The 20944-nt window shown below is 43.4% G+C and overlaps 2 protein-coding genes across 3 annotated transcripts; both read left to right on the top strand.

Annotated features, from left to right (window-relative positions):
- Window positions 1–60: 60 nt before the first annotated feature.
- klhl26 (kelch-like family member 26) lies at window positions 61–5017 on the top strand. 2 transcript variants are annotated; one of them, XM_037469121.2, is made up of 3 exons: window positions 61–1129; window positions 2698–2832; window positions 3282–5017. In XM_037469121.2, the coding sequence occupies exons 1-3, from the start codon at window positions 1080–1082 to the stop codon at window positions 4861–4863; spliced, it is 1767 nt and encodes a 588-aa protein (XP_037325018.2). In that variant the 5' UTR covers window positions 61–1079; the 3' UTR covers window positions 4864–5017. The 2 variants fall into 2 exon arrangements, with proteins under 2 accessions (XP_037325018.2, XP_037325017.2); XM_037469120.2 differs by having other exon boundaries at window positions 2650–2832.
- A 1564-nt stretch (window positions 5018–6581) lies between these two features.
- crtc1b (CREB regulated transcription coactivator 1b) lies at window positions 6582–20586 on the top strand. Its single transcript, XM_037469122.2, has 14 exons — window positions 6582–6884; window positions 8432–8548; window positions 9057–9182; window positions 9717–9778; window positions 10020–10114; window positions 10594–10664; window positions 10750–10793; window positions 11113–11333; window positions 11773–11924; window positions 12175–12411; window positions 13041–13127; window positions 14378–14464; window positions 14551–14725; window positions 15494–20586. Exons 1-14 carry the CDS (start codon window positions 6759–6761, stop codon window positions 15703–15705), a joined length of 1812 nt encoding a protein of 603 aa, XP_037325019.1. The 5' UTR covers window positions 6582–6758; the 3' UTR covers window positions 15706–20586.
- Window positions 20587–20944: the final 358 nt, after the last annotated feature.

Raw genomic sequence — 20944 nt, 5'->3', positions numbered from 1 at the left:
TGAGGTATAAGAACCGCCTGGCCCTGATGAAGGGGGAAGGTTCTGAGGTAATCTACTGAGCACGTAGCTGCTGTGACCTTTCTTCCCTTGCAAGGAAATAAACGGAGAAAGACATATTTGACTCAGAGCCTTTATTCTTATTTAACGATTGTCTGTGCAAAAACTTCCACCATAGGAGTAACAGATATATCACTGGGAAGGGTATTCAAAATGTCTCCCTGACTTCCCTAAAACAATGTTATTCTTTGTTTAATACATAGCACAGGCTACATACTATACTTATTTGCCCTTAATTGATTAATGCACCCCAAAACCTCCAAAAATGTGTTGAAAATACTGTAGACCTTGAATTCTCTAAGAACCCATGAAATTAAAACAATAAATTGTCTTGAAGACAAAAGCACACAACTTTTGCAGACATTTCTTATTTGCTAAAATAGTTGAAGGTAAAGTGCTTTTTTCTGATGATACATTTGCACTATTGCTTCCGTAAAAGCCTTTGAAAGGAGAAGGAAACAAAGGCAAATGGACAAAACATAAGCTAATAAAGGCATACTAAAAGTAAAGTACACACAGCTGGTTTGTTGATGCAATGGATTGTGGCTTATGGCGATCATTTGTTCATGTTTCTGCGTGTGTTTTCTCACTTTGCAGCACCGAGCTCTACCAGATAGCTTTACTCTATCATTTTTACACTTTTATTGTGTTTACATTTTTTAATCATGGATATGAAAGAATTCACTTTTCATTTTGCATCTCATCAAGTCACTTCCTTCACTGTTTGCGATCATTCCGCCTCTCCAGTGCCTTCAGTCCACCGACTCGCGTCCTGGCGGCGCCCCCCAGTGGCCGCTCTCTGTAAGCACACCGGCGGGACGTGCCGCAAACAGCCGGCAGGTCACAGCCTCGTCTTCACTGCGTCTCAAGCCCGAGAGACGCGCCGCCGTCCCTCTGTCTCAGCCCGGCCGACAGGCTGTTCGCAGTACTTTGAAAACAAACAAAAAACAAGCATGAGCCGGCCGTCGACCTTCCGGTAACGTCGCTGAAAATGCTCCATGCTTTCTGCTCCGCGGTAGAAGATGGCGGAGTCGGACGGCGGGGATTATGCTTCGAAACATCCACAGAGCAGGTGAGTGGAGCGGGCTGACGATGCGCGGGGTCGTCGGGGGGAAGGACCGGTGCCTCCGTGGTGCCTTGTGCGAAACCTTCTACGGCTCCGGGGCGCCGCGGCCGCGTTCAAAGCCTGCTGGAACGTCCCGGGGAAGCGGCTTTACTCCGGGAAACACCGAGGAGCGGTCCCGGGCCTCCACACTGCCTCCTTTTAATCTTAACTTTATGATGTAAAATCAACAGTAAGGAACGAAGGAAAAATTCTTAAAGAAGAATCCTCGTGTTCAGCCGCAGGTGAACTTGAAGAAATGTGTTGACTAACGTTAAGTTAATTTTTGCAACTTTCACTACTTTTTGGGAAAACGTTGATGCAATAACCGGCGCTAAATGAATGTTATTGTTATCACTAGATTAGCTTTTCTGCACATTGAAAGTTGGCGTCGGAATACTTTGCTCAACAGGAAACCAACTGATAAACAATGTGGAAAATTGTAAACACAAATTGAATGTTAGAGATTACGTTTGTTGACTTCAATATTGAATTACAATTTGATAAAAACAACCTTGACTGTTGTCAGTCCTGCAGACAGAACGATACCGAGCTTTTAAAGGCTGGTGTTGATTTGAGTTTTAACATCAAACATCTATAATCAGCTTTTAGAAAAAGTCCTGACCAATAGTTATTACAATCTCCAGTTCAGTTTGTTAGTAAAGTTCAGTCCAGGTAGTGAAGGGCTTTTCAAACATCAAACGTATATCAATTTTAAAAGTCCTTTTTTACTCGCTCCGATTTGATAGCAAATTAAACCCTTATTTTTAAGGTTGCAAAAAAAATGAAAGAACTAGAGAAGAAAACACATTTTGAAATAGAGGACCATCAAGATCCACTTCTACAATTTTTCTGGGAAGAAAAAACCCACGTTTGAATTACGCACGTTTGGTAATTCGACTTGTCATGAAATCGGTCTGCTCTGTGACTGGGTGTCATTTTTTAGTCCCATTGACCAAAGCAGCTCAGCAGAAAGATGTTTACCCGAGAAGCTTGAAACCGTTTCCACCTTTAAGTCTTTATGACGTCACGCTTATTGTCCCCGCTGATGTCCCGTCAACAATATGCAATTGTTTTTCATATCAACAACCACATGTTCATTCTGCACATATTGTTTATTCTCTACGTACATGTGTTCGTCGCGCCTCTTACAGACCGATTCATTGCTGTTTTCCTTACACAGTCTAAACAGAGTGATACAATTTGTATTGATAGCGATGCTGTTTCTTTGCTGTGTGCAGAATTGCTCTCACTAATGCAAAGACATTGTACGCCACAGATTGCATTTCCCCTTGGCTGACTGTAGCAGATTAGATCACATTTCCATTACAGTATTGCTGTGCACTTCTGCACATACAGCCTGCTCGGGCCAGAATATTACAGCTTCTAACTGTCTTCATTACATTTAAGAATGTCTCTGAATTGTATTCCGTAAAGAGGATCCCTTGGTTACCGGATTATGACTTTAAGGCCCTTTTCTTTCTTTCCAGTATGGCTAACAAGAATAACATCCTGTGCTGTACCTTCTCCGCCTCAAGCCACAGTGCCACCCTCCTTCAGGGCTTGTCGGTCTTGCGGGCTCAGGGTCAACTGCTTGACGTTGTGCTGGCCATCAATGAGGAGCGCTTCCAGGTCCACCGAGCTGTGCTGGCCGCCTGTAGTGATTACTTCAGGTCAGTCTGACTCCCAAGACTCCTCACCGACCATTAGCATTTTACATTGGAAGCACTTAGCCGATGCTCTTATCCTGAGCCGTTTACACTTAGTGCACTGTCCGAGTCTCCTGCAGTACACAGATCAACTTTTCAATTTGGGGGACTTTGCACTTCACTTTCCTGAGGACCGAATGATTATTTTAATTGTAGGAACACACATTCCATAATGAGAATTATTTAAAACAAATTAGATAAATGAAGGAAATGGTTGACTCCAAAATAAAGCCAAACATATTTTTGTTGCTGGATTTTTCTCATGAGATTTCAATTAATCTGCCACAGGCACCTAAACCAAACAATGAAACTGTTTTCCACTTCATAAAAGTATTGTGAAGTCAGACAAAGTCAATGCTTGCATTAGGAAGGGACAGACATATGTATTTCCCCAACTTCATCTTGTGTTACAGAGCCATGTTTACTGGAGGCATGAAGGAGTCAAGTCAAGACACCATTGAGCTGAAGGGTCTCTCCGCCCGTGGGCTGAAACACATTATTGACTTTGCCTACAGTGCAGAAGTCACTTTAGACCTGGACTGTATTCAGGACGTCCTCGGGGCAGCGGTGTTCCTCCAGATGGTCCCAGTCGTGGAGCTCTGTGAGGAGTTCCTCATCTCGGCGATGAGCGTGGAGACCTGCCTGCACATTGGCCAGATGGCCACCACCTTCAGCCTGTCTTCCCTCAAGGCGTCGGTGGATGCCTTCACCTTCCGCCACTTCCTGCAGATCGCGGAGGAGGAAGACTTCCTGCACATTCCCGCGGAGCGCCTCGTCTTCTTTCTGCAGAGCAACGAACTGAAGAACTGCAGCGAAATCGACCTCTTCCACGCCGCCATCAGGTGGCTCCGCTACGACGAGTCCCGCCGGGCTCAAGCCAGCGGTGTCCTCTGCCACGTGCGCTTCCCGCTCATGCGCTCCTCCCAGCTGGTGGACAGCGTCCAGACGGTGGACATCATGGTGGAGGACGTGGAGTGTCGGCAGTATCTCCTCGAGGCCTTCAATTACCAGATCCTTCCCTTCCGACAGCACGAGATGCGCTCTTCGCGGACGGTCATACGCTCTGACGTCCTGTCGGTCATCACCTTTGGCGGGACGCCCTACACCGACAACGACCGCACGGTGAGCAGCAAGGTGTACCACCTCCCCGACGCGGCGTCCCGCCAGTTCAAAGAGCTGACGGAGATGGAGGCCGGGTGCAGCCACGCTTGCGTCGCCGTCCTGGATAACTTTGTCTACGTCGTCGGGGGACAGCACTCGCAGTACCGCAGCGGCGAGGGAGCGGTGGACAGCTGTTTCCGGTACGACCCGCACCTGAGCCGCTGGCTGCGCATCCACCCCCTGCAGGAGGCCCGCATCCAGTTTCAGCTCGCCGTGCTCAACGGGCGGCTGTACGCCACCGGCGGGCGCAATCGATCCGGCAGCCTGTCGTCCGTGGAGTGCTACTGCCCGAGGAAGAACGCCTGGAGCAATGTGGAACCGTTGAAACGCAGGATCTGGGGTCACGCGGGGACTCCCTGCGGTGAAAAGCTGTACGTGTCGGGGGGTTACGGCGTCTCGTTGGAAGACAAGAAAAGCCTCCAGTGCTACAACCCGGCGTCGGACCGGTGGGACTTCGGCGCCCCGATGAACGAACCCAGAGTGCTGCACGCCATGATCGACGCCGGCGGTCGGGTGTACGCTCTGGGCGGCCGCATGGACCACGTGGACCGCTGTTTTGATGTGCTGGCGGTCGAGTATTACGTCCCAGAGAGCGACCAGTGGACCACCGTCAGTCCCATGAGAGCGGGGCAGTCTGAGGCCGGCTGCTGTTTGTTGGACAGGAAGATCTACATCGTCGGGGGCTACAACTGGCACCTGAACAATGTCACAAGCATCGTGCAGGTGTACAACGTGGAGACGGACGAGTGGGAGAGGGATTTGCACTTCCCAGAATCCTTTGCTGGCATCGCTTGTACGTTAATTATTATTCCACAGAACACGACACGACAATGACCACCTGACCTGCAACTGTGAAGAATCCTCGTGCTCTTTCTGCTGGCCATTGGGCCGACACGAGGTACCAACGTTATGTAAGCTTCTGTGAGTTTGTGTGTCCGTCCATTCTAGAGAAAGACCTGAAAGGCCGCTAAGCTGCATTACTCTGTGTGGTGTATTATTTTCTACACTTGTTTTTGCCACAATGTGTTCAATCCAGCAAATTCTGGTCTTGGTTTTTGACACCGATACAAGCTTTAGAATGAGAATTTAAAAGGATCATTGTGAAGTTAATATTCAGAGTAATTTCCTTTTTGAATTATATAGTTTATTGATTGTTAATGTTATCTTCATATGTCCTGAGAAGAAGCACATAATGTTCCTGAATTGCATTAACTTCGCTTTTTGCACTTCTTATTTAAAAAGAAAAAGTAAGTTAATACATTTTACCATTCAAGGGCTGAAGTTAGACATTTTTGAATGAAAGTGTGTTTGTTAAGGTATTATTCAACTTGAACTTGGTTAGGCATTTTGATTGTTCTGTGTTTATCTTTTTATGTTGCAATGTTTTGTAAGAATTTGTATTCAAACAATTGCAATAACTGAAATGTCACCACGCTTTTATGTGTCCTTAAATCTCCTTTATGAACAAATGCACAGTAATGATTGCACAATTGAACCAGAGTCGTGTTTGTGTTTGTGTTTAGCCCGGAATGTGTGACATTAACGGGTTTTTTTTTTTTATTAGTGATAGTTTTTGGTTGTTTCCTAAGCTGAAATCTCAAGTGACACCCTAATTGTTGAATGTTGTTGTTGTTGTCGTCTCCGCTACATAACTCATTCATGTGTGTTTAGGCTGTACTGTCAGTTGTCTGCTGCTGTTACAAGTGTTAAATCTTGTGCAACATGTACTTTTGTCTCTTGACTGACACAATAAGCAGACCCAGGGGAAAGGCATTATATCTAAACTATTATCAAACCACCTAAATAACCATTTGCTGTGTTTCACACAGCTACATGGTTTAATTTTGACTACATGGCTGCACTTTATAAAGCTTTTTTCATAATAGATCTGAATCTGCTGCGACCGCCCAGCCACCGTTATACTTAATGTGTGTACGAGGAGCAACGTGATGATTGTGTTAAACCTGTCTCTCCCGTTGCCTTAGTGTGTGTTTGTCTTGTGTAACATGTACCTGTAAAAGCACATGATATTGCTGAAGTGCAATATAAAGGAAACCGCTGTCGTCTGAAGGAATGTAGACATTTGTAAATATCTGCATCCTTATTAAAGGTGTATCATGTTTTAAAAAGTACCCAGCAGCTTTCTGTTGTGTGTGTGTGTGTGAGAGAGAGAGAGAGAGTGAGACAATTATTACATTTCTTTCTCTTGACGAGGGTAAAATAATGTACGAAACAGGGACTAAACTTAATGTAAGATGAATCAACATATCCTAATATAAACTAGACAGCATTAACTTAAATTACAGTTGATTTTGGTGAGTATGAACTAAAGAAATGTATGCATTTATTCTGTAAAAGATTAATTTGATTCTCTGGTGAAAATTGTAAGCGACAGGGAGTGTGCTTGGTTACTGAGCATCATTAAGGATCACTAAGGATTATTGCATCCAGTATTGGAGAAGCAAGTTTGTGGTACATGTGGTAAAAATAAAAAATGTGGAAAGAACGTTACATGATTTTATTTTTTCATATGCTCGTAACTGGTCACATTCTAGCCCGTGTGGTGGCTCGACACCCCCCTGTCACCAGCTGATTGAGAACACAAAGACATCAACACACACCGCCCTCGCGCCGCTGACTGTGCGTGATGACGACCCCGCGAGGGCCCCGGCGTGGCGCGTAACGTAACATTCCATTGAGAAGAAGAGAGGAGGAGGAGGGGGGGAAAGATGGCGTCCTCTAACAATCCTCGCAAATTTAGCGAAAAAATCGCCCTGCATAACCAGAAACAGGCGGAGGAAACCGCCGCGTTTGAAGAAGTGATGAAAGACCTGAACATCACCCGAGCTGCTCGGGTAAGAGCTGCGCACTCCGCCGCTTCGTTTGGCGCGTCGCTCGATTTCTGCGCTTGACGAGCGCCGCTGCGGCGAGAGACCGAGCGTCGGGACGTCGGGATGCTAAGTAGTGTGAGATGAAAATAAAAAAAAAGTTTAAAAAAAAAAGTTAAATGTCCACGTCCTGTTTTGCTTTGACAGCGTTTCGGCGACCACCGAATTGGCTGCTGTTGTTGTTTTTAAATCACGCTCGAGCCGTTGAGCATCACCCGGGTGTCCGCAGCTAGCTGCACCGAGCCGTGAATAATGTGCACCTGTGCAGGTGCAGGACCCGGTCACGGGCTGTCATTGCCAACCTCTTCTGACACGTAACGGCGTTTAGCTGTAGGTTATGAGGACGTGTTGGGTAATAATAGTTACGTTAAATAAGATCGATCGCTTAAGCTAGCGATCCATCAGTGATGTTTTCCTCCCCGGTGACGATCCGGTATCATCATGTACCCGTTACGTTAGAATATTAGCTTGCTTTTTTAATTAAAAAACAAACAAACGTCAGATTGATGGATAATAAAATATACAGTTCAGAACAAATCGCATATGTCTTTTTCTTTTAGTAGCTATGCTGTTTTACGTTCAGATTAAATCAACTTCTTCACATCTGCAGTAAACAGTTTCTTAGCCTCTAAACTTGCAACTAATTATTATTCAGTCCAATGAAACAAATGATCCATTTTCATTTTTATTAATTGAATCGTTCATGTAACATTTATGACTGAACAAAAAGTTTTAGGATGTCAGAACTAACTTCCATTTTTAAGACAAAACTGACTGATACAGAACAGTATAAAGTAGCATGTTTGGATTTGTTATATAAAGAAATGCTGCAATTATTTAATTAGTTTCAATGTCTTTACCCACCAATGCTCTAAAACCAACCAATCAGTAAATCAACAAATTGTTTCTAGTAACTACAGAAGAAGGAACGTCTTGTTGCCAGGAATTGTTTGGGCTATTTGTTTGCCAGATTGGAGGAAATAAAGCCCACTTCCCACATGATGCATCAGTGTCAATGTGAACCGTACTGTGGTTGAATTCCAGAGGAAAAAACAAAATTGACAAGTCAGTTTTGTGGTCTCTGCCCGGTTGTTTGTTTTGTCATCTCAACATCAAACCATGGCATTTATTTGGATCCTGATCAACGTCATTATTGTTGAAAGAGTACCTCCATCCCAGTGTTTTTGTAATGGATCTAAAACGTGTGGCCAATGTCCTCACCAGGTGTGTGTGTCCCATGCAATGTCTGTAATCAACCCCACCTGTCAGTCAGGTGACATCAGCCCGATCTCTTTGCAATGAAAGATGTTGTCTGCCTCTTGATTGTTCATGAAACAGCCAATCGGCCTGTCTCATCATGTTTCATATTTCAATTATATTATTATATGATAAACTCATTTAATCTCTCATTTCACCAGTTTGGATTACAGATATCATTCATTTTAAACATTACTTTATTTGTGGGTTCAGATCAATCATTCACTCATGCTTTCATGCAATTTTACTTTGCACAGTTGCAGTTACAGAAGACCCAGTATTTGCAACTAGGGCAGAATCGTGGACAATACTATGGAGGCTCACTGCCCAATGTCAATCAGATTGGAAATGGCAACATTGACCTGCCTTTTCAGGTGAGCCCTTAGCCTCTCTCGGGTGGTAAATCAATGGTTTGTTCTCTATGGGTGTACCCTTCTTAGCTGTTGGTGATAATATTGGACATACAAAGGTTGAAGTTATTTCTAGTATTGGTGAAAGATCAAAACAGAGAAGTCTGGGGGCTAAGCCTTGGCTATGACGGCAGTAAAGTGCTCAGAAATGAGCTGCTGCTCACAGCTGCTTAGTCGGACCACATTTTTATTACGGATCAGGAGCGAAAAGGAACTACGGATATGTAAGACAAGATAGACCAGATCAACCCTGCAGTGTAATTTGGTTCTAAATTATAGTATGTATTATGTCATTGCTTGTCATGGCTTTTCATCTTTAAATACATTTGCCAACCCGAGCATCGGTATGGGGGACCCATGGCTTGACTCATTTTGAAATTAAACGCACATGCACCATAAATCCTAAGACGTAGTTTAGCTGTGTGATTGAAGCCGTTTCGCTGTCCTCATACGCCTGCTGTGTTCACTCTAGAACTCCGTGCTGGACACCAGTCGAACAACCAGGCACCACGGACTGGTGGAGCGTGTTTACCGGGACCGGAGCCGCATCACCTCTCCTCACCGCCGGCCGCCGGCCGTCGACAAGCAAGGGCGCCAGATATCCTTTTTGTTTGGCTTTTCAGCACAGGGTGCTGCTTTGTAAGGTTTTGTAGCATGCCAAACATTGTTTGTGTTTGCATGTTTAACATTTTGAGTAAGTTTGAACTGTCCACACAGTTTAAAAAAAATCTGATTTAGAACTACTTTTCTAGCATTGTGGGATTTTCCAAGGAACTATTAATACAAAGAAATCCAAAGTCGTCTTGTATTTGTAATGACAAATGTGAGCTTCAATTCATACTTGGGGATGTTCGATGAATGAGATTTTCTTGCTTCAGGGTTACAACAAAAACCACAAAGCTGAAACAAATTCAGTTTTTGAATGTGGGGCAAATTGTTTGTTTCACTTTGTATTGGGAGCCTAATAGTAATGATACAAATGCAATTTACAGGGGTATTCATGAAAATAATAATTATAATAATAATGGATTACGTGAAACCGGCTCAGTAATCGATTCTCAATAACTCAGACATGAAAGTATGGATTACTTTTTTTTTATCCCCCTACTTTATTTGCTTTAACTAGATTCACATCGACAGTTGTCCTTACAGCTCAGTTTACCTCTCCCCACCGCCAGACACTAGCTGGAGAAGGTAAGCTAACCCCCCCTCGCCCCTTTGCCAAAAGCATGACCTAATTAAAACACACCGCTCCATTACTTAAACACGACTGTGTGCATTTCTGTTGGTGCAACACTTTCAATGTCAACCCACACAGGTTATATATCTCGCTGTGTAATGGCAGATAAAGTTCTGCAGCAGACTGTGGTTCCTTATGGATGTGATGCAGTACATGTGGGTCTTTGCTGACCTCTCGTCTTTCTAACACATAAAGAACAAATTCAGACTCGGCCTTACACCAGAGCGCCATGAATCCAAAGCCCCAGGAGGTTTTTGCCGGGGGATCCCAAGAGCTGCAGCCCAAACGAGGTAATGGAGGATCCCGTTACAAAGACACAGACGCTTTTATTTATTTATGTCCGATGGACTAATGCAGGCGGGGATGTCACAAAGAAGTAGATCTGGAGACTTGATTAAATATTCATTCAAGTAAACGCATAATGATCCCCGCTTAAAGAAAAGGCTTCAGCATGCCGCTAGGGTTCTGTGGAGAAGGAACATTTTTGGAATGAGCTGATTCACGATGCGGTTGAGAAGAGGATCAATACCACTCTGATTATACATGGATTATGTGTTAAGTTTTCCTATGATGGAGCCAAGATTAGCTGGCAGTTGGTCACCTTGCTATTTATAGGTACGCTGGAATCTAGTGTACAGAATTATATCCTGCTTGACAGGCCGGGATGTTGATGACTCATATTTTTGCACTGAATTTGTTTTGTTATGCATGTTGTTATAGCGAAGCCACTGTGTCCCGCTGTGTCACTAATCAGTACTGCTGCTAACAGTGTCTGGGGCGGAGACCTCCGAGTCAAACGCCGATGAGGAATTGCAGAAACAGTTGTGGGATGACAAGAAGGTACTGACTCGAAAGGGAACAGCTAACAACGATGCATGTAAATCCCCTCCGATTTACGACTGGTTGTTGCGTTCTCCCCCCGTAGGATGAGTCATCGCAGCCCAACACGTGTGATGTCCCGGGAATCAAGTGAGTGGTCCATCGCTTTATTCTTTTGTACAGTGAAACGTAACTGGAGTAGAGCAGCCTGTCCGTCACACGGATATGAATACGTCGTACTCGGAGCACTGATACAAGACACCGGGTCTAGATTCTAGAGAAAATGCTGGAAAAGCTAACCTCATCTCACCTCTGTAGCACTAGGGGAAATGGGTCTTATTGTGATAATGGCGCAGTTGATAAACATCCCGGTTAAAAACCCAAAGGCTGAAGATCAGGGTTTAGGTGCTTTTTTGAGACTATTTGTCCTAATTAGGATGGTATGTTGACATAACATTGTGTCTTTCAGTATATTCCCGTCACCTGACCAGGAGTTGAACCCGTCCATGCTCCCAGCGGCACACAACACCGGCGGTTCGCTGCCTGACCTCACCAACATCCAGTTCCCTCCACCGCTGTCCACCCCCCTGGACCCCGAAGACGCCGTGGCCTTCTCGCTCAGCTCGTCCAACAGCACGGGCAGCCTGACCACAAACCTCACCCACCTGGGCATCAGCGCTGCCAGCCATGGTAACGGGTGCCATTGGACAGCTGTCAAACTTTAGTACACTAGAATGCCAGGTTGGACAAATGTCCACTTAACTTGGAGCCAGGATAGACTTTGTATTTGACATTAAACAGATTCCTTACAAAAAAAAGCCACCAAGTGGGGGAAAAATATATATATTGCAGCTAAAGGTGGCCGATATCATATTAATCAATCAAAGTTTGGCCTTTTGATTTGATTGTGAATGTGAATCAACACCATTAATCACTCTTTGAATTGATTATTCTCATTATTGTGGTTTCAAGTGTTATGTGCTTCCTGGAGGAAATCAGTATTACGGTTTCTTGAAGTTCTTTCGGTGGTATCAGCTGTTTTTTTTGGTGATTTTTTTAACTTGATTTCATTTGAGTGGGACACTAAGCAACCGTCCAGGTGTACTCAATTCTGTTATTTCCTCGTCAGGGATCGTCACATCCTCTCAGCCCACCATGACTGTAACAACCCAACGCCGGCAGCCCCCCGTGGTGCCGCTCACACTCACCTCTGACCTTCACCTCCAACAGTCCCCACAGCAGCTTTCGCCCACCCTCTCCTCGCCTGTTAATATCACGCAGGTGAGCTATAACTTAAAGTTGTGGACTAAATCTTTAAGTTTGTCAGTTTTGCCCATACATCTGGCTAAAGAGAATATCAACAAATGGCTATTTCTTTTTAAATAAGTACGTATTTACACTATTAACGGTCCAACTACTTACTAAAGCAGCTCTTAACTGCGAAGGGAAAAAAGTGAATTTTCTAGTTCATTTAAACAAATGTTGCCTTTTAATGGGACCAGGCTAAACGGGGTGCATGTGCGTCCTTCAGGCCATGCCAACGGAGTTGTTGACCCTGGAACAGCAGCTCTCGCAGTACCCCCTCTTCAACCAGCTAACTGCTCAGGCCCGGGCTCAGCTCCTCAGTGACCTCCAGAAGCAGCAGCAGGCCCTGCCGCAGGGCATCCAGCTCATCACCTTGCCACCTCTGGCCTCACCTGGTACCACTACCAGCAGCCCCTCACCAGACAGCATGAGCCAAACCACTGCCAGCATCAGCATCGGCTCGGTAAGAAAGCGGGAAGTCTGGTCACAAAGCAGAGAGAACAAGGAAACTCCTTTTGCCAACTTATTGTTCTGAAAGGCCCTCAGCTACGCCGAGTACATCCAAGTAACTATCTTCATATGATGATATTCTACTGGATTAAGACCCTGATTTTAAATTGACATCATTACGACCACAGTATACCTTGACTCATGACTACCAGATAACCCCTGCTGTTATATTTTAGTACTTGTATGTTCTAGTTAAGGAAGTTCCCTGCAACCCATTCAAAGCCGACTGGGCTGCATTCTTCTCATTATTTAGCATTTTCTATAATTTTTCAGTTTTTGTGTGGATCAAGCTTCAGGCGTGGATGGTGAATTTGTGTGAACAGAATACAGATATATTGATGCTCTGTTCGGCCACAACCTCTTTAACTTTTGAACAAAAGTAGGCCCAGGAGATGTTACTTTTCTACAATCACATTTTTGAGATGTGCAAACGGTTTTCCTGCAATTTGTCTAGTGGTGATTGTTATTATTTATACCTATGCACATTGTCCGAGGGTGGAGCCTCCTCACATTCCGTCCATGGGAGATTTGTGTGTGACCGGCATGGAGCTTAGTGTTAGCTAACCCTCTTCCCTCCAACAGTACCGCAATCAGACTGGCTCACCAGCCACTCAGTCTCCAACCTCCCCAGTCTCCAATCAAGGCTTCTCCCCCGGCGGCTCCCCTCAAGTAAGGGCCCACCCACCAAGCTAGCTGCTGTTTGGGGAAGGGCTTTGTAGATCCGTTTAGGCTGCTTCTCATCCTCCGTATCGGCAGTTAACCACTCATGGTGTCAACGGCTGCTCATTGCTCAACTCATTTCTGCATCACCACTGTCACTTTTCACTGTGTGCATGACAACGTGGCGAGAGTTGGTTGATGGAGGCGCTGTTATTTCATTTTCATGTTCTTCGATCTTAATGTAAGGCTTCATTATCACTCTCAGCTGGTTTGTCTTTACTTAACCAAGAAGCATTGCACGTTCAGCTTAACTTTTCTTCACATCTGCTATTTACAGGCACATAAAGCAAACATGTCACTCTTTCCCGGTGGAGGAAATCATTGAAGATAATCCCAACATCAGTAAAACATTCGGTAGAAAGCCAAGGCAAGCTTCTATATGTTTAACATTTCCATCCAGTCCGTCAGGACAGTACGGGTTTAATATAAGACCATCTGAATTTTCAGCTTCAGTGCACTGATTCAGACACATTATTTTGAAGGAAAATTGTTAGTCTTTCTCAACCTGGGCACTTCAGTGTTCCCACTTTTTGTCGATTGTGATGATTTACTTGCCAACTCTGTCTTTGAGATTTAGGAAACGCTGAAGCCGTTATTAGTAAATACGTCAATTTCGTGAAGCCGCTAGTTGATTGAGCCTGCAAGTTGTTCTGCTTGTCAATGGTTTAATTCAAACGTGTTTGAGACCATTTTTGTGGCGCTGTTGTAAGTAAAACCGCTACAGCACAGGTGCAGAGTGAAGTGTTACCTTGACAGTTTTAATAGACAAAAACATCAGAATCTGGTAAAGGTGTGACAATTACCAGAATTTCCCTTTTTATAACAGCGGACTCTTTTGTCATAGTTGTGGTGGGCAACGTGTGTGTGTGTCATCTATATTTTCACTTCATATCTGTATTTGGGATTTTTCTTTTTTTAATTTAACAATTATAAGGGGTTTAACAGCATCACTTTTCATGTTTTCTTGGGTTTCACAAGCCTCTTCTTTTTGTCTCTGAACCCAAACAGACCTGGTGATGAAAAGCCTTTTCTTTGGTTGCTGCTCACCCTGACAGTTGTGCTTTTGCTTGTGTTTTCTGTTGTTCCATTGCTAAAATGTCTGCTCATGACCCCGGACAAATCTTCTTCTGGTGAATCCGGTTGGTGTATTCAATCGTCGCTGTTCTCTTGACGTTTGTGGCTTCCTTCTCTTGCTGCAGCACATTCCCGTGGTGGGCAGCATATTTGGCGACTCCTTCTACGATCAGCAGATGGCGTTGAGGCAGACCAATGCCCTCTCTCACCAGGTGACTCAAACAACAAGAAGCGGAGGACAGAAGATTTTTTCCCTCGTATTACAATTCTTTACTTGTATTCTTTTTTTTTTTTTCAGCTGGAGCAGTTCAACATGATCGAAAACCCCATCACCTCCAACATCCTTTACAACCAGTGCTCCACCCTCAACTACACACAGGCCGCCATGATGGGCCTCACTGGGAGCAGCCTACAGGACTCGCAGCAACTCGGCTACAGTAGCCATGGCAACATCCCCAACATTATTCTAACAGGTAGCGACTCCATCAGATACCCTTTAACCACACAACAGTTGTCTGACCGTGATCACATGGACTCATTCATACACAGAGGTGTATTCAGCATTTTGGATTCATTTACGAGGCAGTAGAAGCTCCTCATTTCTTTCATACATGTTGTTCAAATACTTTCCAAGAATGAAACTAGCCTCCACCCCTTTTCTCGTACGAATTACAAGTAGTTGAGATCATTTTATGTTGTCGTTTTTATGTCTATTGACTTAGTCAAACTCTATTAAAGCGCATTTGAGGATGCTTTCGTTTTACTAGATCCTCTTCAAATACGCTAATAATTGTTTTTTTTGACAATGGTCGCGTATAGGAAGCACACAGACGCTGGGACTGGTGAACAAGAATACAAACATATTATATACATATTGAAAACCCAAGTTGTAAAAAAGTTTTTCTGAAACACTTGCTGCTCTAAATGTGTAGACTTGTACCAGAAATGTCACATGTTGCATTTAATAGTTCTCCTAACAGAGAATTTTAAGGAGATTTATTTTTAGTTTGAAATAAAATATAATGTAATTATTTCTTCCTGGCACAAAGTAAACGCTTGGTGAATAGAAGGAAAATGTTGGTACATAATCAGAATGACAGATCAGTTACTGCTGCCCGTCAATCATGAAAAGTACCTCATTTACACATTTTTTTTATTTTTTCCATAACATTTGCTGAACCTGCCTTGTTTAAATCTCTGATGTTGGTGCCCTCTTTCTGTCTTTGGTTTCACGTCACCAGTCACAGGGGAGTCTCCGCCGAGCCTCTCCAAGGAGCTCACCAACTCCCTGGCGGGCGTCGGCGACGTCAGCTTCGACGCGGACTCTCAGTTCCCTCTGGACGAGCTGAAGATCGACCCGCTCACCCTGGACGGACTGCACATGCTCAATGACCCCGACATGGTTCTTGCCGACCCTGCCACAGAGGACACGTTCAGGATGGACCGGCTGTAGCGCAAGGAGACGATGAAAAGAGCGGGGGGGAAAAAAACACACACACACATACACACACACACACACACACACCTAGCTTGTGAAAGGAGAGAAACGAAGGGCCGGATGATCCCTCTCCCTTGTTGCATGGCCGTCCAGCTGTCTGACCTCGCCCTCGACTCCGTGAAAGCCCTTTTGAAAAGATGCGCCTTCAAAAGACAACCGGCAGCGGCTTCCCAGGGAAATGGCCTCGCTGTGGTTTTGAATGAGATTCGGCGCTTTCGCTAGCCTGTTGTGTTTACAGTGCGCCATTACACACATATGTTCCAAAAAAGAGTCTCTCACTTGACGATTGTTTTTTCTTCTCATATCCACTTTTAATATTTGTTTGGTTGATATTTGCTCGTAGCAGGAAGATGTTGGGACGTTGGGCTAAACTGTACCCGTTTTTACCGGGTTAGGGTGACAAAAGAAAAAAAGCAACCACAGCTGGCTTTTTACTGTGCAATCAGATGCCGTCACAGCTTTCTTTCCCCCACTTAAAGCTTTATTTTTGACAACCAAATGTTATTTTAATTGTGTTCTGTATGTTTTAATGCATTACGTTTACATGTTTATTTATTGAGTTATAGATTTTTATATTCCTTTTCAGAATTTAAATTTAATGCCAAAATGCTCTCTGTGGGCATAGTGTAAACTTACACTGATGTAATGTGTCTATTTATGAATTACCAACATATTTATATGTTGGTAATTGTGTTTGTTAAGCTACTTGGTAAACGAAGGAGTGCAAAACCTCCCCACAGTTGCTCTTCTGTGTTTGACGTGCCATTCTCTGATGTGATATGCTGCTGCCCAATGGTCAAATTGAAATATCATAGTTATTAGCACAGCGCCAGGAGATGCTGCGTGCTCCACTGATGGGTTGGATTTTACGCCACTTGAATTAACTTTTTCTGAGAAAATCATCAGGTATTTCTATTAAACTAGAAAGAAAAAAGTCTAAATTAATATTCTGAAAGTTAAAAGTGCATAAATAAGTGTGTGTGTGTGTGTCGTTTAGAATGTCGACTAAACTTCTTTTTCAGTGAAGGAGCTTAAAATGTTAAATATTTTTAAGTCGTCACTGTGAAATCACCTGATTTTGCCTTACATGAGTATTTTCATGGTCTACTTAAGTGTCTAATGTGACTACGTTTTTGCGTAATTTACTGTAACGTTTTCTTGTGTTTTGAGAAGAACTCGACTTTGCGTCGGTGGTATTTGTGGTCACGTTGTGTACGTTTTGACGAATCAATGTACTGTATTATGTATCGGTACAGTTTATAGCCAAATTGTTTGTTTTTCAACAAAGTGGGGCAAAAAACTAAAAGAGAAGAAAAAAAATATCAAAGAATGGGTTCAAAGTGATCGAGAAGGAGTGCAATTTTGGGGAGGCTTTTTGCTCCTTGACAGGGAAGATCTAACAAAAAACACTAACGGCCTTTGTCACAGAGGGGTTTTAATGTTATTGAAGCCTCCGAATGGTTGTTTTCATGCAAACTGTTTCAGAGATTATGAATAGCAGGGTGTTTAAAAAAATAATTATTTAGTGAACTTCAAATTAAAATGTCTCACCAACGATACACGGTAGTCTAGTATTGTTTACCATGAAATGTTTACACAAATTTCATCTGAAAGTGTACATATTGATATCATTATTTCTGACCACACCCTTTGCTTAAATGTGTTGAACAACTTGTGTGAAACTTCAACCTGCCTTGGCCTTTTGTCAGAGCTTCCCTGAGGGGTGTGTGTGTGTGTGTGTGTGTGTGTGTGTGTGTGTGTGTGTGTGTGTGTGTGTGTGTGTGTGTGTGTGTGTGTGTGTGTGTGTGTGTGTGTGTGTGTGTGTGTGTGTGTGTGTGTGTGTGATCCTGTTCTGTATGTCGTAATGTTTGTGTGCAGATGATCATTTACTCAAACCCCTTCTCTCCCGAAAAGCAATCGCGCTTGTTATTTTTCTCGGTACGACTCTACAGTTGAACCATTTTCGAAGGGTTTAATGCCCGCTGTAATTCTGCATCGAAGGTTCTGCCTGCGACAGATATGTGATTCCTATGCAAATGAGGTCTATAGAAAACAAAATTCCTCCTCTGATATTTTATGTTTTTTTTCCAACGTTCCAAGAGTTGAGCTGGATTTATTCTTCTTAAATGGTTTATGGAGACCTATGTTTTATTTTGTATAACGTATTATGGTCATGATACTCGTCCTTGAGAAATGATGAAGGCTCAGTGCATCACCCGTTTTCAGACGGTGTGCACATTTGTGATTTAAGATGAAGTGAGTCAGAAAGTGAAAGAGCCATGTGAACGGCATGCGTTTGGTTATGTTGAGCTTTGCAGTGGTGCTACGACAATCAACGAGTACAATCGTACGCTTACCTATAACGTGTTTCTATCGCAGAGTAACAAGAAACATGAATCCAGCTCTACGTGGAACCTCTTTCTTTACTGTGTGCGGCTCATTGTTCAGTTGATCATTTTCCTACATTGTCTCGGACTTCCTGAGACAACCTTTATCCTATAAGGAACTGATGCAAAACCTCGACCCACTTGTGACGGTTTTGATCAATGAAAAAGTTTTCTGCAGAAATGTGGACGTAACGTGGCCTGTCACCCAAAACCACAAAAAAGCTCTGAAAGGTGCACGACAACTTTCAGAAGCTGTTTTTATTTGTTTTTATTCTCTGACCACATGTGTGTTGGAGCATCTGCGCACTGACCTTGTACATATACGCTACAGCTGAAACCGAATGCATGACTCCTCTCTAAAAGAAGGCCTTCTATAGCAGTTTGGATTTGTGTTACGTAATGCTGTCACATGGTGTAAAGGGATGGATTAACTCCTGTTAACTGACTCTATGACCTTCTGTATGATGAGAGAATGTATTTTCCAGTGGCCGTGTCCCGGTTTGAGCCCGTTTTGATTCTTTCTTTTTGGTCTCTTCAGCCCCCCTCCTGCCCCTCTCTCTATCCTCCAGTCTCTCTCTCTCTCTTTTTCCTGCTGTAGCATCTCCCCTGTTCGAAGTGAATGGAGTCTATGGAACCCTTTGGGCTTTCTAGAGAAAATGGCGGCAGGTTTTGCGTGGCAGGGAATGCGGCTTGGTATGCACGCAGATCCTCTGCGTACTTGGACTTGAAGCTTGCGCATTCCGCCGGGCAACTGCATGACACCAAAGTCCCGTGGAGCTGGTTGTTATCCCCTGTAATGTGCAGAGGTTTGTTTAAACACCTTCTCTACTTTCCTTTGTGTACTAGAATTTGGCCTGTTTTTGTTTTTTTATCTGTAAAGATCAAGGGGGGGGGGGGATGCAAAGCTAGAAAGGGCTTTCTCCAGTGCAGCTTGCGTTCTCGTGTTGTAAAAGGAACGGTACTCCGAATGTATCTTTGTTGGTCATATCTTCCCCCACGTGAAGAATTGACGATAGATAGAAGGTGGTTGTCGCCTCAATGATACTCCAGAGAAGCAGTCTGTATCGTGACATTAACTTTGCATTCTGCTTCCAGAACAACGTACACTGCTGCCACTCACTCTCACTTTGGCAAATGAGTGTTTTACACATGAAGAATGTTATTGCATTTAAACTACAGTATGCCAACTCATTTCCAGCTCTATGAAACACCTACCTGCAAAGAAACGGTGCATTAAGCGGATAAGAGTTACTGGACACATTTTACTTTTGATGGGCTTGATTTGAAAGCTCTCACTGGTCTGGATTTCTGGTGTTTGTATCAAACAAATAGTTTGAGGAAGGTTTTCATTTGTCACAGGTTTGGTAATTAATTGGCTTAATATTATAGTTCCCATCAGGCAGCTAATACACCTTTGAGAGATCTTCTTTACTTGGCTCTTGGTAGACAATATACTTGCTAAACTTTTAAGGCTAACCAGCAAAAGCTGGAAGTTCATTTTCCAAACCGATGAAGAGAACAAATGCGCTCAAAGTGCATTTTCTAAACTTGACTCATCTGCCTTGTTTGGACACGGTTGACTTGCATCACTGACAAAGAAAGCAATAAAAAAGTGTTCCAAACCTGAAGAGGCAGATGAGTGATGCTCAGACAGCGGCCCTGTATTTTGTCTCCGTGTGGTGGTGAGCACAAGGAGGAGGAAGTCTGTGCTGCTCCCTCCGGGTTCCCCCCACAGACCAGACAAACATGCTCTGGGGGGGGACTCTAAATTGCTCGTAGGTGTGTGGACGTGAGAGTGAATGACTGGCCATCTCCACGTTAGCCCTGTGATCGGCTTGAGAGCAGGACAGGGAACCCTGTCTCTCCCCCGTTGTTGGCGACCCTCTAAGGGATCGGGATCGGGGCGAGATCCTCCGTCCCAGGATAATACCAAAAGTCTTGCTGCTTGGTCTCAGAGGCTTTTAGGTTCTCATTAAATTGTCCCTTTAACAACACAGGTTTTCCAAATAACTACCATTGTTCTAGGGGGAAAAAAACAGTTTAAGTTGCACTTAAAGCTTATAGTGAGAATAGCATAATATCACTGTTGTCCTGTAAGTTGTTGTAAAATATCTGTAGTTATTTATTTGTTGCCATGTGATTCTCCTTATGTGACATGTGTTTGTTTATAACATGAAAGAAAAATGTCAATTAAATTGAATGTGGAAGACAGATTCTTCTCTTCACACGGTCTTGATTTGCAGAATATGCTCATTAAATTAATTTGTCTGATGTCATTTTACAACATGATGGTTGCTGTGGATATGCTCGGGCTTTTGATACTGTTGTATAGTGTCTTTATTGTTGTTTCTATTCTGTAATCTGTATTTAGAACAGATTATTTCGAATATATGCATATATGCATGCTTGTTCAGAATGTTGATTTCCACTAAAAGCTGTTTGAAAAACAGTCATTCTGTTGCTTAAAATCAAACGTTTTTGCAGTAGCGCTCCACATGAAAGGGCATAAACATTTCTATGTTACATTTATATTTAGTTAATTTTAGTTAAATATCTTGTTTGATGAACATGTTTGGAATCAATTTCCATTATCAAAAAACATTTTTCCTCACTTCATGCATCTGACATGTTTAAAAATACTTCTCAAAGAACCAATTATGATATATGTAACATATTTGTATAGCTCATGATATTAAGCTTATATTCTAGAATCATTATTTTGATATATGCAGCCACAGTAAACGGTCACACAATAAGTTAATCAAAATGCATTATCAAAATCCAAATTTATTTATTATTAACAATTA

Source organism: Pungitius pungitius, chromosome 7 (genome assembly GCF_949316345.1).
Source record: "Pungitius pungitius chromosome 7, fPunPun2.1, whole genome shotgun sequence".
Lineage (NCBI taxonomy): Eukaryota > Metazoa > Chordata > Actinopteri > Perciformes > Gasterosteidae > Pungitius > Pungitius pungitius.
The sequence above is the reverse complement of the archived record's forward strand: the minus strand, read 5'-3'. Positions and strand labels throughout refer to the sequence as shown.

Coding starts and splice junctions, on each gene's coding strand:
- crtc1b (XM_037469122.2), top strand. CDS start 6,759: ATGGCGTCCTCTAACAATCCTCGCAAATTTAGCGAAAAAATCGCCCTG. Junction 9,779..10,019: donor CCAGACACTAGCTGGAGAAG/GTAAGCTAACCC, acceptor TAACACATAAAG/AACAAATTCAGACTCGGCCT. Junction 11,334..11,772: donor CATCAGCGCTGCCAGCCATG/GTAACGGGTGCC, acceptor TTTCCTCGTCAG/GGATCGTCACATCCTCTCAG.
- klhl26 (XM_037469120.2), top strand. CDS start 1,080: ATGGCGGAGTCGGACGGCGGGGATTATGCTTCGAAACATCCACAGAGC. Junction 1,130..2,649: donor TCGAAACATCCACAGAGCAG/GTGAGTGGAGCG, acceptor CTTTCTTTCCAG/TATGGCTAACAAGAATAACA. Junction 2,833..3,281: donor GCCTGTAGTGATTACTTCAG/GTCAGTCTGACT, acceptor CTTGTGTTACAG/AGCCATGTTTACTGGAGGCA.